Consider the following 18236-nt stretch of genomic DNA (forward strand, 5'->3'; position numbering starts at 1 on the left):
ACAATAGAGGAGTTTGTTTTGTTTTAGCTCTGCTCTGAGGCACCTGTCAGTCCTCATGATTTAATGCTCACGTTTTTGACTGAATCTCCATCGCTCATCCACGATCTGAATGGGCTGCCACGCTCCCATCTGCTTGTTTAATGTTGTATATCTTTAACTTTCTCACTTTGTCCCAACAGTCCAAGGATAAAAAGTCAGTCCATACATGTTTCTTGAAGTTCTGAAAATCCTGAAATATTGTTTTTTTTTTAAACTAACTTTTGCAAGGAAAACCACCAGGGAATCATAGAATATTAAACAACAACGTGTAATATTGTAATTTCTTGCCTTTTATTTGATAATCGTTGTAATTCCATGAAAAATACTCAACTATTGTTATTACAATTAACTTCCTCAATTGAACAATGGTTAAAGATGAATTGACGAGTTAATATATTGTGATAGGTCATACTCATAAAATACATACAACATATCAACATAAACCTAAAATTATGCCATATTATAACAATAATGTTCAGTGTTAAGTGTTTTATTTCAGTTTATCCTACAAAGGAATGAAGTCATGTTCCTTTCTGTTTCAGTTGCCTTTTCTGGTCTGGGCTTCACTTCGTTCTACCTGGCTGGGAAACTGCAGTGCTTCACGGAGCAGGGTAGGGGGCGCAGTTGGAGACTCTGTGCCATGGTTCTGCCTCTCTACAGCGCCATGATGATCGCTCTGTCCCGCACCTGTGACTACAAACACCACTGGCAAGGTCAGACTCACAGACTGTAAATAGAACTGCTAAACTAAGTACTAAAAATGGGGTATAATTTATGTAACCCGTGTGTCAAAGGCTCTCACAAATCATTTTACCCATTGCTATTACTGTTGTCATAATACTTACATTTCAAACTCGATTTCAGTTCTAAGGAATAGACTTCATGCACCAATTCTGACACAACGATGATCATAAAGAACTTCTTTAGAATATGATTTTCAGCATTAAATCATAGTACTATGTCTTTTTATATTACCATGTGGCCTTACAGCTGTCTAATCCCTCAGTTGTACAGATATTTGTTTATCTGGTACTTGTTCTATTACAACTTAAGACCAAATGAGTCTCTAGTTTGGATATTTTTAGTTTCTATTAGTATTTGATTTTGTATTTGATTAGTATTTTTGATTTGATTGAACTTGCCAGCACTGATAGCAAAATGCACACTGTGAAATTTGTGGTGTAATGTTATTTTCTAAATCTATGGGCTGATGTAAAAGTGGAATGTAGAAATGGAAGGTTAATATATTTTACAAGACCAAGCAAACCCATGATTTTGTAAATCCTTAATGAATTGCTGACTGAGATGTGTGGTTGTATTGTACATGTGTGATGTTGTGTGCCTGTGGGTCAGAGTGGACAGTGTGAATTGTTCTCATTGCTGATTGGTGTAACTGTATTGCATAATTAATTTCTATAAATCAGGGGCTGTAGATGGAAACTAGCTGTTCCTTGACATAATGCCTAAACTAAATATACAGGCATGACTAACAAAGCTTTGAAACAGCTTTTTAAGACAGAAAAGTGAAGCAGGATGGCCCACCCTTGGACAGCCAATCAGCTCTCATGCCATAGTGACTCACATTGCTCTTTCTTACAAATTTGCAATAGATGAATGTTTGGCATGTGACGGTCAGATGTTATTTTATTTTTATTTTCACCTTGTGTCATGGGGGGAATTGAAGTTACTAGTTCAAGTTAAATTTTTTACTTGTGTACAGTTGATTACAAAAATATTAATATAAAATAACTGGTCATGTCACTAATAAATAGCAGTAAAATAAGTTTTACAGTCCGCATTACCAGTAAAAGTTACCCCCCCCTCGCTGCAGCAGCAGAGTGAGGGTCTGACTTGTGTGTGGGAGAGCTGTGAGATACTGTGCCAGTGGATGACAGCTCTCTCTCTCATATGGTGCTAATGAGTTTGACTGAGCCATATGTTCATGTGAGCTGGGCACCAAAGACTTATTTCATCAGAAAAAGGACACAAGCTGGAGCGGCATTTCAAAACTTTTATGTATGAAACTGAACACATTTAGAAATTATTATGAAATATTACAATTAAAGAAACTATTACTACAATCACAGCTGAATGTGGGTCTCACAAAACTAAGAATGAAGACACATCCAAGTTTTTTGTCAGTATATGGATAGGCCAGAATAACTTCACTGAGCTGTAGAGGCTGCACTGGCTCTGATTCATGATTGGCTGCTGATGCTGGCATTTAGGTAGTGACCAATCAGATCAGAGAGAGTCCTTTAGGTTTAAAATAATTGGAATTCAGCATTGAAACTGAACTGCTCGACTCAAACCAGAGACTCATCCTGCTTTCTGATCGAATACTGATTTATTCTTAAGACTGGATTGGCTTGGATGAGCTGCAAAACGTTTTCAACCAAAATAAACATTTGTCCTGTTGGATTTCTCCTTTTGCCATGATTTATTCCTATTTACAAAAACATTGGATGTCCATTTATTTATTTTATAATTTTGTGATTTTGGTTGGTTTTGAATCTCAACATGATTATTCGATCAGAAAGCAGGATGAGTCTCTGATTTGAGTTGAGCAGTTCAGTTTCAACGCTGAATTCCGTCACTGAGCTGTAGAGGCTGCACTAGCACTGATTCATAATTGGCTGCTGATGCTGGCGTTTACGTAGTGACCAATCAGATCAGAGAGAGTCCTTTAGGTTTAAACCAATTAGAATTCAGAATTGAAACTGAACTGCTCAACTCAAATCAGAGACTCATTCTGCTTTCTGACCGAATAATCATATTGAGTTTCAAAATCAAACAAAACCACAAAATTATAAAATAAGTAAATGGATGTCCAATGTTTTTGTAAGAAAGAATAATTCATGGCAAAAGGAGAAATCCAATTTGTCAACTGGACAAATGTTTACTTTGGTTGAAAACGTTTTACAGCTCATCCAAGCCAACCCAGTCTAAACAATAAATCAGTATTAGAACTGTTCTAAAATAAAATTGATTTGAACATGTCTGCCTCAAATCTGAAGGCAAATATAGTTCAAGTTTACAAAATCTAAATCTTACATACAGTTCTTTTATGTATTCCCTTTAATAGTTGGAATAAAATAGTTGCTACTAAACAGAACTATATCCATTTATTTTTGTATTATTTGTTTTCAGTCATTATTATCATTTTGACTAAAAAGAAAATAAACAAAAGCTTTGACAATGAGCAAAATCTAAATATTTCTTCTGTACAAACTTTATTTACGTGTTACGCAATCTCCAGTCCTGGTCTCCTCTGTAGTCCCATCCCTCTTTGAGCAGGCTGTAAGTATAAGTCGGTGCAGCCCATTAAACTTGAGGGGCCAATCTGCGCTGTACCAACACAAGCTGAGCGTCACCATTAGCCTGCGCGCTCAGCCATGTTGGTGTGATGGATACAGATAGCCCTGCAGCCTCTGGTACTGCTCACAGCTCACAGCACTTTAGTGTCCAAGAAGGAGGAGGAGGAGGATCACGGAGGTCACCAGAGTCGTACATTATATCAAGTCACAGTCTATTAAATACAGACAAGGGGAATCAAGAGCACTGGAGAAGGTGCATAATGTCACATATAAAACTGTGCAAGTAAAATGTCTTTATTTTACTTTTTGCTTGCTTACTTGGTTTTTATGAGACTGTGAACCAGCGCATGGTCATGTTGCAGGGTTGTTTTTATGCCAGATGCACTGCCTGTTGCAGCTACTTTGATAGTATATGAGAACTATAAATGGTCAAGGTTGTTCAAGTGCCCAAGGACACAGCGATAACATACACATAAATCTGTTCTGCCAACTTTCTGGTCACTATACCATTGGCATTCCAGTTCTACTAAAAAGCAGCTATAAACAAAATTTGATCTTGATATGAGCTCGGTGCTAACACTTTGTGACTTTGTGACTTTGTGACTAAATCCAGAACTAAACCTGGACTAGACTATTTCAATTTCATTTTTCTTCAGTGACTAGGTCAGGAATGGGAATACACTAGACGGTTTGCAAGAACCTTGGAAGTTGTAGACCGCGCATTGGCCAATCAGCAAAGAGCTGTGAAGCTATGACCTCAAAACTCAAGAGCCTGTCTGGGTCCCTTTTGTCGTACAACACAACAGTAAACAAAGCGGTCGAGATGGATGTAGATCACGGGTCTCCAACCTTCTTCCACCACTGAGCTACCTTTACAAAATGAAAATGCCAGAGGGCTACTAGTTTTTCTCACAAAAAAATTAGTAAATATATGGGGCACGGTGAGCCTTTGATGAGGTACAGTTAGATGCTTTTAAAACATAACACATTATCCATTTGTTAGTTTACAAAATTAGGCATCAAAATAATACATGCACAATGGTAATAACAATGGTAATAGGCATTTAATTCATTACATTTTAATTATTTAGCACAATACGTGTAATTCAGAAACCCCTTGGCGAGCTACTAGAAAGTGGATGGAGAGCTACTGGTAGCTCCCAGGCTACAGGTTGGAGACCCCGGATGTAGATGAAGACATACATTCTGTGTTGTCAATGATTCCCAAGATCAAGGATTTAAAGCCAGAAAAAAGAGAACTTTTGGTGAATTTAACCACTGAGCGAACGAATCCTAATGCTGCGAGGTCAGATGGTTTCCACAAAGTGAAATTGTCTGATGAATCAGGCTAGGATTAGACCAGGACTACAACAGAACTAAACCAGGCCTATATCAGGAGCAACCTTTAAACTGCAATATTTAGAACTAGGTGTCAGCATAACCAAACATTAAGGCTCTATCTACTGCAAACCCATAAAATACATATTGTGTAGTATAATGTTACTGTAAATATTTAGTACAGGTACATGTTTTTCAGTACAGTCCATCTCTGACAATCAATGAACTATGACAGCATATAACCACAGACCATAAAGTAGAAATCACCCGGAGATTACACGTGCCTGTATCCTGAAGCAGAATATATTGAGGAAACTATATGTTATAATACGCATGTCTTTTCTTCCTGTGTGACTGCTGCCAGCTGGCCCTGTCATATTGATCTATCCCCTGCACTAAGACTTAATATTCACTCTGATGGCTGGATGGTATGGGATAAATCCTAGTTTCAAGGAGAGTGGTGGTGCATATGAAAATACTCAGTGACGATGATGAAGTGATGAAGACAGCCTAACTAAACGCCCAGGCCCATTTATGCATGTTGTATTGTATTTCATTACGTGCTCAACTAGTGATGCGGAGAGAATTTGCATAATGTTCTTGAAAATTGGGTGCATCCTTCTTTTTGGGCTAACAAACTGTACACTCTGCAGAATCCAAACTGCAATGCACACGTTATTCAGCCACCAAGTGTTGTCACCCTTAACTGTATATACACAAATGATCGCTGAGTTGTAAATAGGAAGCGTTCACGGACACACTTCTGGCTCCATCGACTGCTTCCAATTGATTTGACATTGAAAAATTGTCACCTCTTTCTCTGTAACTGCAGCTGTGAGCCTCGACATTTTGGTCTTAAAAGTTGTCTGTATTAACCCAGCCGCTCTACATGATCCTGGTGCTTTTATTTCGCTATTTTGTCCATTACTAAATTCATTTACCTAATATGGAGATGCTATGGTTGACGTCTATGATTCTGATAGAGCTCCGGATCATTCTGAAACTGGAAGGGTCCAATTTCAATGTTAATATATCATTTGCAGTGTTGATACTTGTTCAAATGACTTCAAAACTAATACTAATACTAATACTAAGTCATATTTTAGTATTGATTAGTATCTGATTTGTGTATTATTATTATTTTTTGCACTGTTAGTTTGGTTACTTTTTTATCAGACATTTTATGCTCTATTCTCATATATATTATCATATCATGAGTGGACCACTTTAGAGAAATTCTGACCACTGCAGACTCAGAGCGTATTATATAGTAGAAGATCTGCAATTTAGAAGATGGTCATCGAGCTATCCTCATTTGGCTGTTACCTTTTGTGCCTGTTAGACTTTTGGCTGACAGGACGGCGTAATAGTGAGCGCTGGCAGCTGATTTTTCCAGACTGGATTGGCTCTTTCTGAGTGGAGTTTGCATGTTGTCCCCCGTCTGTGCAAATGTCTTTAAGTACTGCGCATAAACTTTACAAGAGAGGCTCATCTCAACCAATATCTTGAAAGCTGCAAGTCATTTTTTCTGCTCCAGCAATTTGATTCCTGCTTTCACTGGTAGCCTGAATGTCTCTCCCCACTCTCTCGCTCTCATTACATTTTTCACATTATCTGTCCTGTTCAATAATTTAAATAAATCCCTTAAAAACTCTCAGTCTGCTTCAACATTGAGAACTTTGAGAACACAATGTTCACTTACTGTGTATCATCCCACCCACTAAATAATGTCTGTAAAGTAGATTATACAAATATTTCAAACTCTTTTCTTTATACAATACTGTCATTTTAATCTGTATTGTTCTTTCTTAATTACAATGTGGTTATGTTCTAGTTTTGATAAAGTTCAAGTTTTTTTTTTATTGTTCAGAAAAGGTAAAATTTTGTCAAATTTATGTGATTCTAGTGTGTAGTCTGAATACTAGATGTAGTACGGATTAGACAACCCTGTTATAAACAATGTGCTTCTATGCTACGCTGTTTCTCTCAATGATCATAATGTTCAGACATAAACTGCTTTTGGCTCACTTAATGTCTTACTATGATATTTTTTGCAGACACTACATTATATTTCACCTCCTCTGCTTGAGCTAAAACCAGCCCCATGTTTCTGTTCTTTCCTCAGATGCTCTTGTCGGGGGAGTGATCGGACTGCTTTTTGCCTATATCTGCTACCGCCAGCACTACCCGCCTTTCCTGCACACGGACTGCCACCTGCCTTACGCCAGCCTGGCCTCTGCCCCCACAGCTGCCTCTGGTCACGGCCACCTGCACCCACGGGACGACCCCCCACCCACCGAGAACGCCACCACTCTGCCCATGGAGGGTCTCACTGAGGGGACCTTATGACTAGTGGCCCCCACCGAGATGCAGCCCCCTAGCCCCCCCGTAGCAGAGGAGTGATGGGGATTTTTCTACAACTGTCCCATGAACACTTGGACCATCTCTCTCTGTCCCTCTGCAACCGTCTCGGTGGAAGCCACATTCTGTTGTTGTTTGTTTTTAATATCTGGCTCTTTTGCGGCAGCCAGTAAAGTCTATATTTAGATGTGATGTATGAGAGCTGTACAAATATGGGACAAGAGGACAGAGGGAAGAGCAGAAAGCAAAAGAAAACAAGTTTTGTTTCAGATAAAAGATTGTTTTATGAGATTATATGAAAAAATACAGTACTGTGCAACTATTTGTCGTAAAGAAAGACTATGAAAAATGTTTTCAGTTTACACAATCATAAAAAAAATAGGAAGTGCTTGAAAAGTGGAGACCTCTTTAAAGGCAATGGCCCTGTCTCGCAATGGCAGAAACTAACTTTAGTCGATACTTTGCAGCTGATGTCATCAACATTCTCTGGGGTTGTGATGTTAACTGTGGGCACTGCTCTGTCTGAGGGGCTATTATTACTTCATAAGAACTTTGTTTTTGTTCTTGAGGTGATAAGAACAAGGACAAAGTTAATTTGGGCTCTGACATTTCATACTTCAACCACCACCATTGATAATCTTATTTATTGTAACATCCCTTTCATTCACACACATCCCACATTGGCCTGTTAGCTAAGTATTAATAGATTACCTATTTATTAGTTTGATCTGGAGTAGGAGTCATATTGGTGAATGTCTCCCTGTGTTTCGTTTTCTAGCCTGATCACTTTTTTTTTTTTGGTGATGTGCCTTTTGGTTTTCGAAAACTTGTCATGAAGATTACGGCAGACTTTTCTACACTGATTTTCGTCCAAACCTAAAATGTCCGCGATCTCCCTCCATGAATTTCTTACCATATGGCTGTCTTTATAGTCATTGAGCCTCGTGTCGTATAGATGTTTGTATTTTCTCACCATTTCCGGCAGCTGTGACTCCATATCATCCTTTTTTTTGCTCCGCACCAGCAAGGAAGCAGGTGTTGGATCTCATGCGCACATAAACCACGCCCACATAAATAACCAATCAGCGAACATGTCGGACAACGCTGCCAAGCTGCCAAACAAAGTACTGCTCGGTTGAGTTGTCGAGAGCAAGCCGAACAAAATATCAGTCACTCTCATCTTTTTTGTTGAAAATCAAACAGAGACATTGTATTGTTTGATTTTGATCACAGGTTTCTTCTTGAGTTTGAGTTTTCAAACGATCTTAAAACATTTTTGGCAGTGTTTGCTATTGCGTGCACTATGTCATCATAGTAATTATTGAACATTCTGCCATACACATACATGCAGAACACCCCCAGCATGATGTCAATGCAAAGTATCACTACTGTCCGGCACATAGCAGTAGCTCTGTCAGTGAAATCATAAAATACATAACACAGAGGTGATTCAGGCTTAGCAGCTCCTTAATTAAGAGGTTAGAGTTTACTAAGCCTGAATAATTCTTTCTAAACTATTTGTTAATTATGGATTAATTCTTTGCCTGTGCTTTATTAGGGCTAATTGAACCCTAGTTATAATGTGTTACCAAGTTTTCATTAGCTCCTGCTCAGTTCACCTTTCTTGTCTTTGTACAAAGTTTAACAAAACGTGCCGCGCATACTCGATAGAAAGACTTCAATAATTATAAAATATAAAGTTTACATATGTAGTTGTCTCATTAACCTCATGACATCACATCACAATGCTTCAGTGACGGGTGGTTTTGTGCTTTGCTGGAGGTTCTGGCGTTATAGGTGCTTCTACAGTTCGTATTACATTGTTAAAATCAAGAGCAATCCCAGGACATCTTATTAAATGTCACAGAGACAATTTGGGAGCGCCTCTGCCCTCACAGTTTCTGCTTGTATCGGCTTGTCCAGTTACAGCCAGGTCACACAAGGATGACAGACGAAGTAAGGAAAATAAAATGTGCTTTTCTCTAAATAGAAATACAGACAGATTCACAACACAATGACATAAACTCAGCCTAAATATTCCATTACACTGAGTTTTATTTACACTCCTGAGTACACAAAAAACTGTACTTTTTGACAAATTAAGCCTTTGGTGTCAAATTAAAAGTTATTGTTAAGTTTAATACATTCTATTTTACTTTATTTTATGTATTGACTGATTTCAGGGACCATGTTTAAACACATTAATCTCATGAAATTAGTCATAATTTATCTAGATCTCTAGATTTAAAATAGTGTCGATGAACAGGTTAACAGGGGCAGGTTAACAAACCTCAGAAATAAAATACACCCAGATATCCATCCACTCAAATGACTAAACTACTACTACTATGTAACTTTTCTTGTATGCAGCCCTCTACATCCGACTTTCTACGGAGATTTGCCTGGAATGTTCCACAGTATGTCATTAAACCTTTTTTGTATTTATTCAATTATAGATGCCAAAAATATATTGGGTGGGGTTGCCTCTCCACAGATCTGGCCTATAACTTACAGTAGAGATACAGTAGATAGTAGGATTTAACAATAACCGAAATATCATCATATTGTATCGTCAAAAGTCTCAAAATAATATCGTGGGCTGTCACAATATATCGAATCACAAGTTCCTTTGCTTAAATTCATGGTTTTATAATAACATACGGCTTATAAACATCGGGAACTACATATCCCATGATTCATTGCAGTGCAAACAACATGAAGATATCTGTTTTTTACTTGAATTCTTGAGATTATGATGGAAATAATTCACACAAAAATCTTATCAAGGTATTTTTATTTTCAAAATATCGCAATAAATATCGTACCGTAAGATGCATATCGTGATAATATCGTACCGAGAAATTTGGATATCGTTACATCCCTAGTAGATATGTTTAATGCTGTATTGTGCAAAATTCCACTGAGAGAAAAGTTACAGAGTGTGCCTTTAAAAGAATAATATAGGTAACCCAATGCGTTCATTAATTTATTTTTTCATTGTAGCCCCAGAAAAGACCGCACCAGCAAGATTATTAAAACTGGTCCAAACTCCAAGCATAATTTCTACCACATTTATTTTCTTCCATTTCACTTTCGTCGTGTAAAACCCTTAATCCGCCCCATGTTAGCACTTTATTTTCCAGAGGCTGTATTTAAGGCACGCTCCAGAGGTTGTCCCGGGACACAGACTAATTACCGCGTAGTGAGGGTGATCAATATTCAGCAGGTGGTCCCGGTCTGGTGCTGGAAGTGTTTCTGGATCGCTGCAAACTGCAATCTGATCCAGTATTAATACTCATTACAGGAGGTCGCCAGTGTCTCTTACGAGGACATTACAAGTATATGAGGTGCTTTGGGCTCTACAGGCTTTGCAAATGGGATTCAGCTAATACAATACTATTCAATATGAGCCAATCTGCTCCCAGTAGTGGCAATTATATTATCAATGCTTTTTTTATAATCTTGTGGGAGTTAAAGGCGCACTGTGTAACTTTTCTGGTGGAGGGAACAGATCCAAATCCATTTTATTTATATAGCACATTTTACAAACAGAACAGTTTGCAAAATGCTGCACAAAGGCCATAAAAAGAAAGTAAAAGGTATAATCGCTGAGAATTTGAGCATCATCCTAAAACAAAATCAAAACCATAAAATCATAAAATAGCAATAAATAAATAAAATAAATAAAAAAATACATAAAAACATAGCGCACCACACAACCGAGAATAAAAGTGGGTGTTAAGATGAGACTTAAAACACTCCACTGTCAGACTTATGGGCCAGTGACTCGAGACTCGACTTGGACTTGCCTGTATTTGACTTGGCATTTGACTGGGACTTGAGGTCAAAGACTTGAGACTTACTTGACACTTGCAAAACAAAGACTTGGTCCCACCTCTGCTAAATGTTACAAAAACATGCTGTGTAACTTTCCAGGCAAACCAATAATATCTCAATGGAAAAGTTACACACTGCAACTTTAATATGTTATCTATGAATGCATTTTCCAAATTCTGAACAATTTTGTGTTTTGTGAGGTTAAAATATTTTCATGTCACCAGAGCAGAAGAAAGGTAAACACAATACAATTTGATAATTATGTTGCAAATAACCCTGCATTCTATTGAATGTCAGTAGTCGATAAATCCGAGTTAGTTTTCCTCACATCTGTTGTAAATGTTTTCTATTGCAACAGTTGGGGAAAATTAGCCAGGCACCACCTAGTGCCTCCGCTCAATTTCATTTCTTTCCAGTGACTAGACTAGGTCAGGAATCGGAATACACTAGATGGTTTGCAAGAACCCCGGAAGTTGTAGACCGTGCACCGTCCAGTCAGCAAAGAGCTGTGGTGTCTGGGTCTCTTTTGTGGTACAGCACAACAGTAAACAAAGCGGTCCAGATGGATGTAGACAAAGCCATACATTCTGTGTTGGCAACGATTCCTGAGAATCAAGATGGAAGAAAGAGAACGTTTGGTGAATTTTATCAAGGGGAAAGATGTTATTGTCCTTCTTCCTATAGGATTTGGGGCATTACATATGCCACGACCAAATAGCAGCAATTGGTTAAATAAAAAAAGTACCCGCCTAGCGTCGAGCAAATGAAGCATAACGCTGCGAGGTCAGACAGTTTCCACAAAGTGAAATCGGCTGGCTGAATGAATCAGGCTAGGGGAAAATATGGATGTCCAAGAAAGTTTAATGTAGTAGGCAGTTGTTCAGAAACAAACTTCTGTCTACTGTCAAATGATGTGAAAGAAAGTGTAAATGCCACTGCAAAGTCTTTAGAAAACACTTTCTCTACACATTCACAACTTAACATATCAAAATGCCGAAAAGACAGTTCTTCCCGTTTACTGTGTGCTCCACCATTTTTGCTGTAATGTAAATCCAAACGACTCAGTCTGCGCTGAACTAGCCTGAGTTTATGTTTCGGAACCCTGATTTGATTGGCTGTTCTTTCTCGAGATGGAGGTCGGTTTTCCCCGAGTCCCGAGCACAATAGAATGCAGCATAACTTCTATAGGCGTCTTTCTTTGTAACATTTTGTATTAGCCTTGTCCTTACTTCAAAATTGTTTTGATGTCCCTTCAAAAGTTTCTGGGCTGCTTCAATCTTTATTCTTTTCTAACAACTGGCATGCGGTTTTTACTATTGTGAACGAAATATGATTGTGCTTTGAAAAACATTGCCTTTTGTTTCTTGTTTCTTTCGTTTTTGCCCATTTTAGCTGTACTACCAGTTTATCCACGCTGCCACATAGCCCGATGACTGGTTCCCTATCATCAACAAAGCAATTCTCAACCTCTTACAGTTTTGTTAGAAATGATGAAAAACACAGTTGCCTTGGTTACCGTGTGTTTTTGCTTTTGTTGTGGCATTAATGGGAAATCTCTAGTCTATAGGAAGATACAATGGCTTATTTGCACTGAAGTGGAATGAGCTATGCTGTCAGGACAATGTGAAGTGTGGTAAAACAGAAGTGCACGGTGGTCCTGATATCGTGTCAGCTCTCAGTGCGTGTTTCTGTCTCTGTCTTCAACGTTTGACAAGTGTTTTACAAAACCTGAGATGTAACGGACAGGCTGACAGCTGCTACGTGCTAAACTATACACACACATCACTTCGAGACACACTAGATTCACGGTTGTAGCTGTTGGTAACTGGTGTTTTATAGAAAATCATTTAAAGGTGCACTGTGTAACCTTTCTGGTGACAGGGCGTAGGTTTGGGCTCAGCTTTGGTGGGGACATAATCAGCTAACCCCCCCCAAATGAAACCAAGTGATAGGTTACTTGTACACACATACACAGTCACATTATGCTGACTACTTCAACACTTTCCTTTTTCCTTTTTTTAAATTTTAAGAACATTTTGTGCAACAGAAAAACATTCCAGATAACAAATAACATTAACCTATAAAATTCTTGCTCTCAAAATAAATAATACAACTGCTGCATTATTGGGATCTTGTGCATTGAACAGCAAAAACATCGCTCTTCTAAGATGATTCTTTAGCGGATAACAGCGAAGTAGAAGTTTGTAGCAGATTTCCCTTTGCTTGTTGGTCATGAGATATTTGTGAGGTCATGTCCAGACATTTTTCCATGGAATATTGTCAATAGAGCTAACAGCACGTAGGGTTCTGTTTGGGAGGTGCACTTATGGTGATAGTCGCTCTTTTTCCGTGGCGACTCATTATAAGGCAAGTTTTATTGAAGATGAAGCCAAGTAAGTTCCTTTTGAAAAGTTTTTCAAAGTTTGGTGTGCAGCGTCTTCACTCACGCCTGCTCAAGTCGACATCTTTGGGTGCTGGCCCCGTCCTACCGCTTCCCCAGTTTAGGCTTCTGGCTTCGCTAATGAGATCACTCTGTTGCAGCCAATGAAATAGTGGCAGGAGCAACCCTGTCGTCATATCACTGAATACATCTCAGAATGTCTAATAGGCAAGGCAAGGCAAGGCAAGTTTATTTGTATAGCACAATTCGTACACAAAGTAATTCAAAGTGCTTTACAGAATAAGAAATACATTAAAATCATAATAAAAACAAATCAAAACATAAATAATCATGAAGATTAAAATTAAAAAAGAGAGACATAAATTGGAGAGAAGAGTGCGGAATGAAAACCTTTCAGTTATATGCACAGTTAAACAGAAATGTTTTGAGTCTGGATTTAAACAGCGTCACAGAAGAGTCTGTCTCACATGTTCAGACTGTTGCAGGTTTTAGCTGCATGAACCTGAAACGCTGACTCCCCTTGTTTAGTCCTGACTCTGGGCACCAGCAGGAGGCCGGTCCCTGAGGTCCTCAGAGTGCGAGATGGTTCATATGACACTAACATGTCACAGATGTACTTTGGTGCTCGGCCATGGAGAGACTTGTACACAAGCAGAGCTGTTTTAAAGTCTATTCTCTGAGGCACAGGAAGCCAGTGCAGAGACCTGAGCACAGGACTTATGTGCTCGTACTTCCTAGTTCGAGTCAGGACCCGAGCTGCAGCGTTCTGGATGTTCTGCAGCGTCTCACAGCTCGTTTGGAGAGACCAGTGAGCAGACCATTACAGTAGTCTAATCTACTGGAGACAAACGCATGGATAAGTTTCTCCAAGTCTGATTTAGACAGTAAACCTTTGATTTTTGCTATGTTTTTTAGATGGTAAAAGGCTGCAGATGTTATTGATTTGATGTGGCTGTTAAAGTTCAAGTCTGAGTCCATTATTACCCCTAGATTTCTTGCCTGATTTGAAGGTTTTAGAGAGAGAGACTGGAGGTGACTGCTGACACTGTCCCTTTGTTTCTGTGGACCAAACACTATAACTTCAGTCTTGTCAGAGTTTAGCTGGAGAAAGTTGTTTTGCATCCACACACTGATCTGTTGGATGCAATGACCAAGTGACTCCACTGGTCCATAGTCTCCTGCTGCCAGAGATAATAATAATTAAAATGAGAACTAAAACGTGTTCAATTAATACCATGGAGTCTGGAAAAATATCAGAATAAATTTATATTTTTGTTTATTAAAATAAAATGGCAAATATTGGTAGGGACTATTTTGTCTTAAACCAAATATTGGTTGTGGCACATCCCCACCATCCTTATGTAAACCTACGCCCTTGTTCTGGTGGGAGTTGTCTGTTCCACAACAACATCTATTCATTTACAGGTGTTTTTCATTGCTCATAGAAGAGCTGCCAATCACGCTATTGATTAGCCAATCTTTTTTTTTTTCATTTGTACCAAAATAACTACTGCAGAACCCTACGCCTATCACCATTTGAGAAAATTAAATCGTAGAATGAACTAAGTACAAAACAGTGTGTGCTGGTGGTGGTGAAAACAGAAGTTGATTGGCAAAATGGTGTCTTGAAAATAAGCGGTTAAAGATTGTTCAGACATGCATGAATCACTCCAGATACAACTTTAGGAGAATAAATGGTGAGGGGAAGCAATCATAGCGCAGTTAAAAACTCTAAAAAGTCGATTTTGCATAATAGCTCTGCTTTTAGGAACATGTATTCTTTCAGTGATCAGACTTGCCTCTCTAATGTGACTTGGCCCAACAAGACCCAAACTGATCATTGACACTCTGAAATTTGATTTGATTCGATCTTAACGTTATTAAAAATGTGCTCATGTTCAGTTTATTACACATCCGCACCTGTCTCCCATGTTTTTGTCTATACAGAAGAGAAAATTTGAAACCCTCTTAGACATGCACAGTGTACACGCAGACGACTGACGCACTGACTGTCTGAATGTACTGCTCGTCACTTCTATTACCACGTGTCAAAACACATAAAACGCTGTGCAGCTCTGTGTAGGCAGCTTCATTTTTAGCTCCTGTCCTTGTTTGGAGAGATACAAAATGAAACCTAAGTGTGTTTTCAACAGAACCAGCCATAATGTCACACCGTTCTATTGAACATGTCATTGAGGCTAACAAGAACAAACACGCTCTTTATGACTCTAAAGACGAGAAATAAGCAGGTGATGGTCAGTTCAGTGTGTGCAGTTAAAGAAGCACTGTGGAACTTTCAGGTGGAGGGTCCGCTACCTGCCTGGATTAATAAATACTGCATAGTTTTGTTTTGGAATGTTCCACAGTATGACATTAAACATACATCTTGCATTTATTCAATTACAGATGATTTTATTCCTCCAAAATACTTTGAATAAACTCTTCAGATTTGAGCTGTAACTTGGACTACGTTTACACTGAAACAAATCTGCATATCACGTATCACCGTATCGGAAACGATCTGCATCCAGACACGTCGTTTCTGTGTCCGCATGCCTTCCCTTTCCACACAGCTATGAGCATATTTGTTTACGTTTTACAGAAACAAAACTTAAAACCACATGGCTCATTTGCATAAACTAATCTCTCAAAAAAACAGCAGCTTCTGTCGGACTAAAGGACACGACTCAGTGGAATATGTGTTCTTTCTGTGGCAGAGGGGTGTTCTGCTGATGGTGAGTCTGTTCTGTGCTTCTGTCGCGCTGGAGATGGTTCATGTTTTTTCAGAGATTATACGTCTGCAGGTCGTACACATGGACCGTATATATAAATTCTGTTCCATCTCTGGAGCCATTTTCAGTCAGATTAGTGTGGACGAACACTGCATCCGCAACGAAAAGACTCGAATACGTACTAGTGTGGATGGGGCTTTGGCTTGCTGGCATTGCATGTTTGTCTCCATGGAGATAGATAAGCTTAATGCTATACTGTGGAACATTCCAGGCAAATAATAACATTCCATGGAGGCAGGCAAGGGGTGCGTCCTCCACCAGCAAAGTTATACACTGCACCTTTAAAGTACTCACTATTGCCTTTCTAGCAATTATAGCGTATTCTTCTTATATTAACATGAATAGCTGTTATTTTTTCATGCTTCTTCAAATTATTACTTCTTCCTTTTCGGTCAAAGATGTTTTGTCCCAATGTCTGCCTTGTATTTATGGGTTAAAACTTCCTATTCATGGTTTTGAACATTGTGTAGTACATTTCTGCATTTTGTAGTTTTTATTTTGAGGACTTTATCCCATTCAAATGGTAGTATTTTGTTCAAATTGTCCATCTCTATGGTAACAGTCCTAAAATTTCATAATTTTGAAAACACGGATAGTCGCAATTATTCATGACAAACAATTCCTTCCTGATTTGAAGGACTTTATGAGGACCTTTTCCATTCGAAAGATAAAAATTCTACTTTTAATTTGAATTTCTAAATTGCTGTGACCACAGAGAACGGTTGACATAGCCTGAAACCCATGGGCACTTTTCAGTCTTCAAAAAACAAAGATTATTATTATTTATTTATATTATTTATTATTAACATTTTTACTGTTAATTGCTATGGCGATGGTGCTAATTTCCTCACTCAGAAACCCATACATGTAGTGGACATTTTGTTAGCTCTGGTTTATTCATTGTGTAAGAATAATTTTATTGTTATTACCAGAGATGTAGGATTAAAACCTTTGTCTTCAAACACTCAAACTTATTTTCATTTATAATATGAACTACTGCTACTTTTAATAATAACAGTAATGTGCGTTATTAACATTTATGAAGCACAACGTCAGTATTGTATGTCTGTGGTTTGTTCACCTGCTTACATCTTAAAGGTGCATTGTGTAACTTTTCTTGTGGAGGGTGTGTCATCAGATTTTATTGCTTTGCCTGAAATGCTCTGGCCTGATTCATCAGCCGGTTTCACTTTGTAGAAACCGTCTGACTTTGCAGTGTTAGAATTTGTTCGCTCGACGGTAGGCAGGTACTTTTATCATTTAACCAATCACTGCTATTTGGTCGTCATGTATGTAATGCGCCGCTAACGGGGCTAACTGGTATATTAAGCTTTTCCCAAATCCCGTAGGAAGAAGGGCAATAATGTCTTTCCCCTTGATCAAATTCACCAAACATTCTCTTTGTTCCGGCTTTAAATCCTCAATCTCGGGAATTGTTGACAACGCTGAATGCATGGCTCTTCGCTGATTGGTTGGTGCCCGAACTTGCACTTCCAGCATTTTTGCAAATCATTTATTGTATTTTGATTCCTGACCTAGCGCTGGAGAGAAATGAAATTGAGTGGATGCAGTAGGTGGCGCCAGCCTGGCTAGAAATGTTCCACAGTACAGCATTAAATGTATATATCTTGCATTTATTCAACTACAGGTGTTTTTATTGTTTAAAGATCTGACGCGTATCTTGGTTTGGTGGTGCGTTTGATGCCGTACTGTTTAATGCAATACTGTGGAGCTTTCTGGACAGAGCAACAACATCTCCATGGAGACGAGGAGGTAACAGACTCCTCCACCAGAAACACACACACAGTGCGTCTTTTTCTGTTGTTCCTATTGCTAGTTAAGCACTACTTTCTTATAAACTAATATTAATGACCACCATTCACTTTCTGCTTGATGAATAATTCCGCGCTCCCCAATAACAATACTGTATTTTTTCATTTAACTTTCAAGGACGGCCACCATTTGTCGTGTTTCCACATTGTTGGCTTTTCCAAGGACTCGAACTGAACTCTGTGATAATTAAAGAATTATTCTGAATAGACATCTGAAGAAAAAAAGGGTTAAAGTAAAATCTTTTTTCATGGCATGCTGGTCTCATTTGTGAGTTTTCTACAGATACGCATGTTTGGCCTTGAGAAATATTTCAGTTGT

The 18236-nt window shown here is 38.5% G+C and overlaps 1 protein-coding gene across 1 annotated transcript in view; it reads left to right on the plus strand.

Moving 5' to 3' along the window:
* plpp4 (phospholipid phosphatase 4) overlaps positions 1 to 7043 on the plus strand; it is a 176602-nt gene extending 169559 nt beyond the window's left edge. The window contains exons 6-7 of the mRNA XM_020933594.1: positions 582 to 752; positions 6820 to 7043. Coding sequence (XP_020789253.1) covers positions 582 to 752; positions 6820 to 7043 — 395 coding nt within the window. The remainder of the gene's footprint in view (positions 1 to 581; positions 753 to 6819) is intronic.
* The last annotated feature ends 11193 nt before the right edge of the window (positions 7044 to 18236 follow it).

The sequence above is a fragment of the Boleophthalmus pectinirostris genome, unplaced genomic scaffold, assembly GCF_026225935.1.
Source record: "Boleophthalmus pectinirostris isolate CB_2022bp ecotype Guang Dong unplaced genomic scaffold, ASM2622593v1 HiC_scaffold_5, whole genome shotgun sequence".
NCBI lineage: Eukaryota > Metazoa > Chordata > Actinopteri > Gobiiformes > Gobiidae > Boleophthalmus > Boleophthalmus pectinirostris.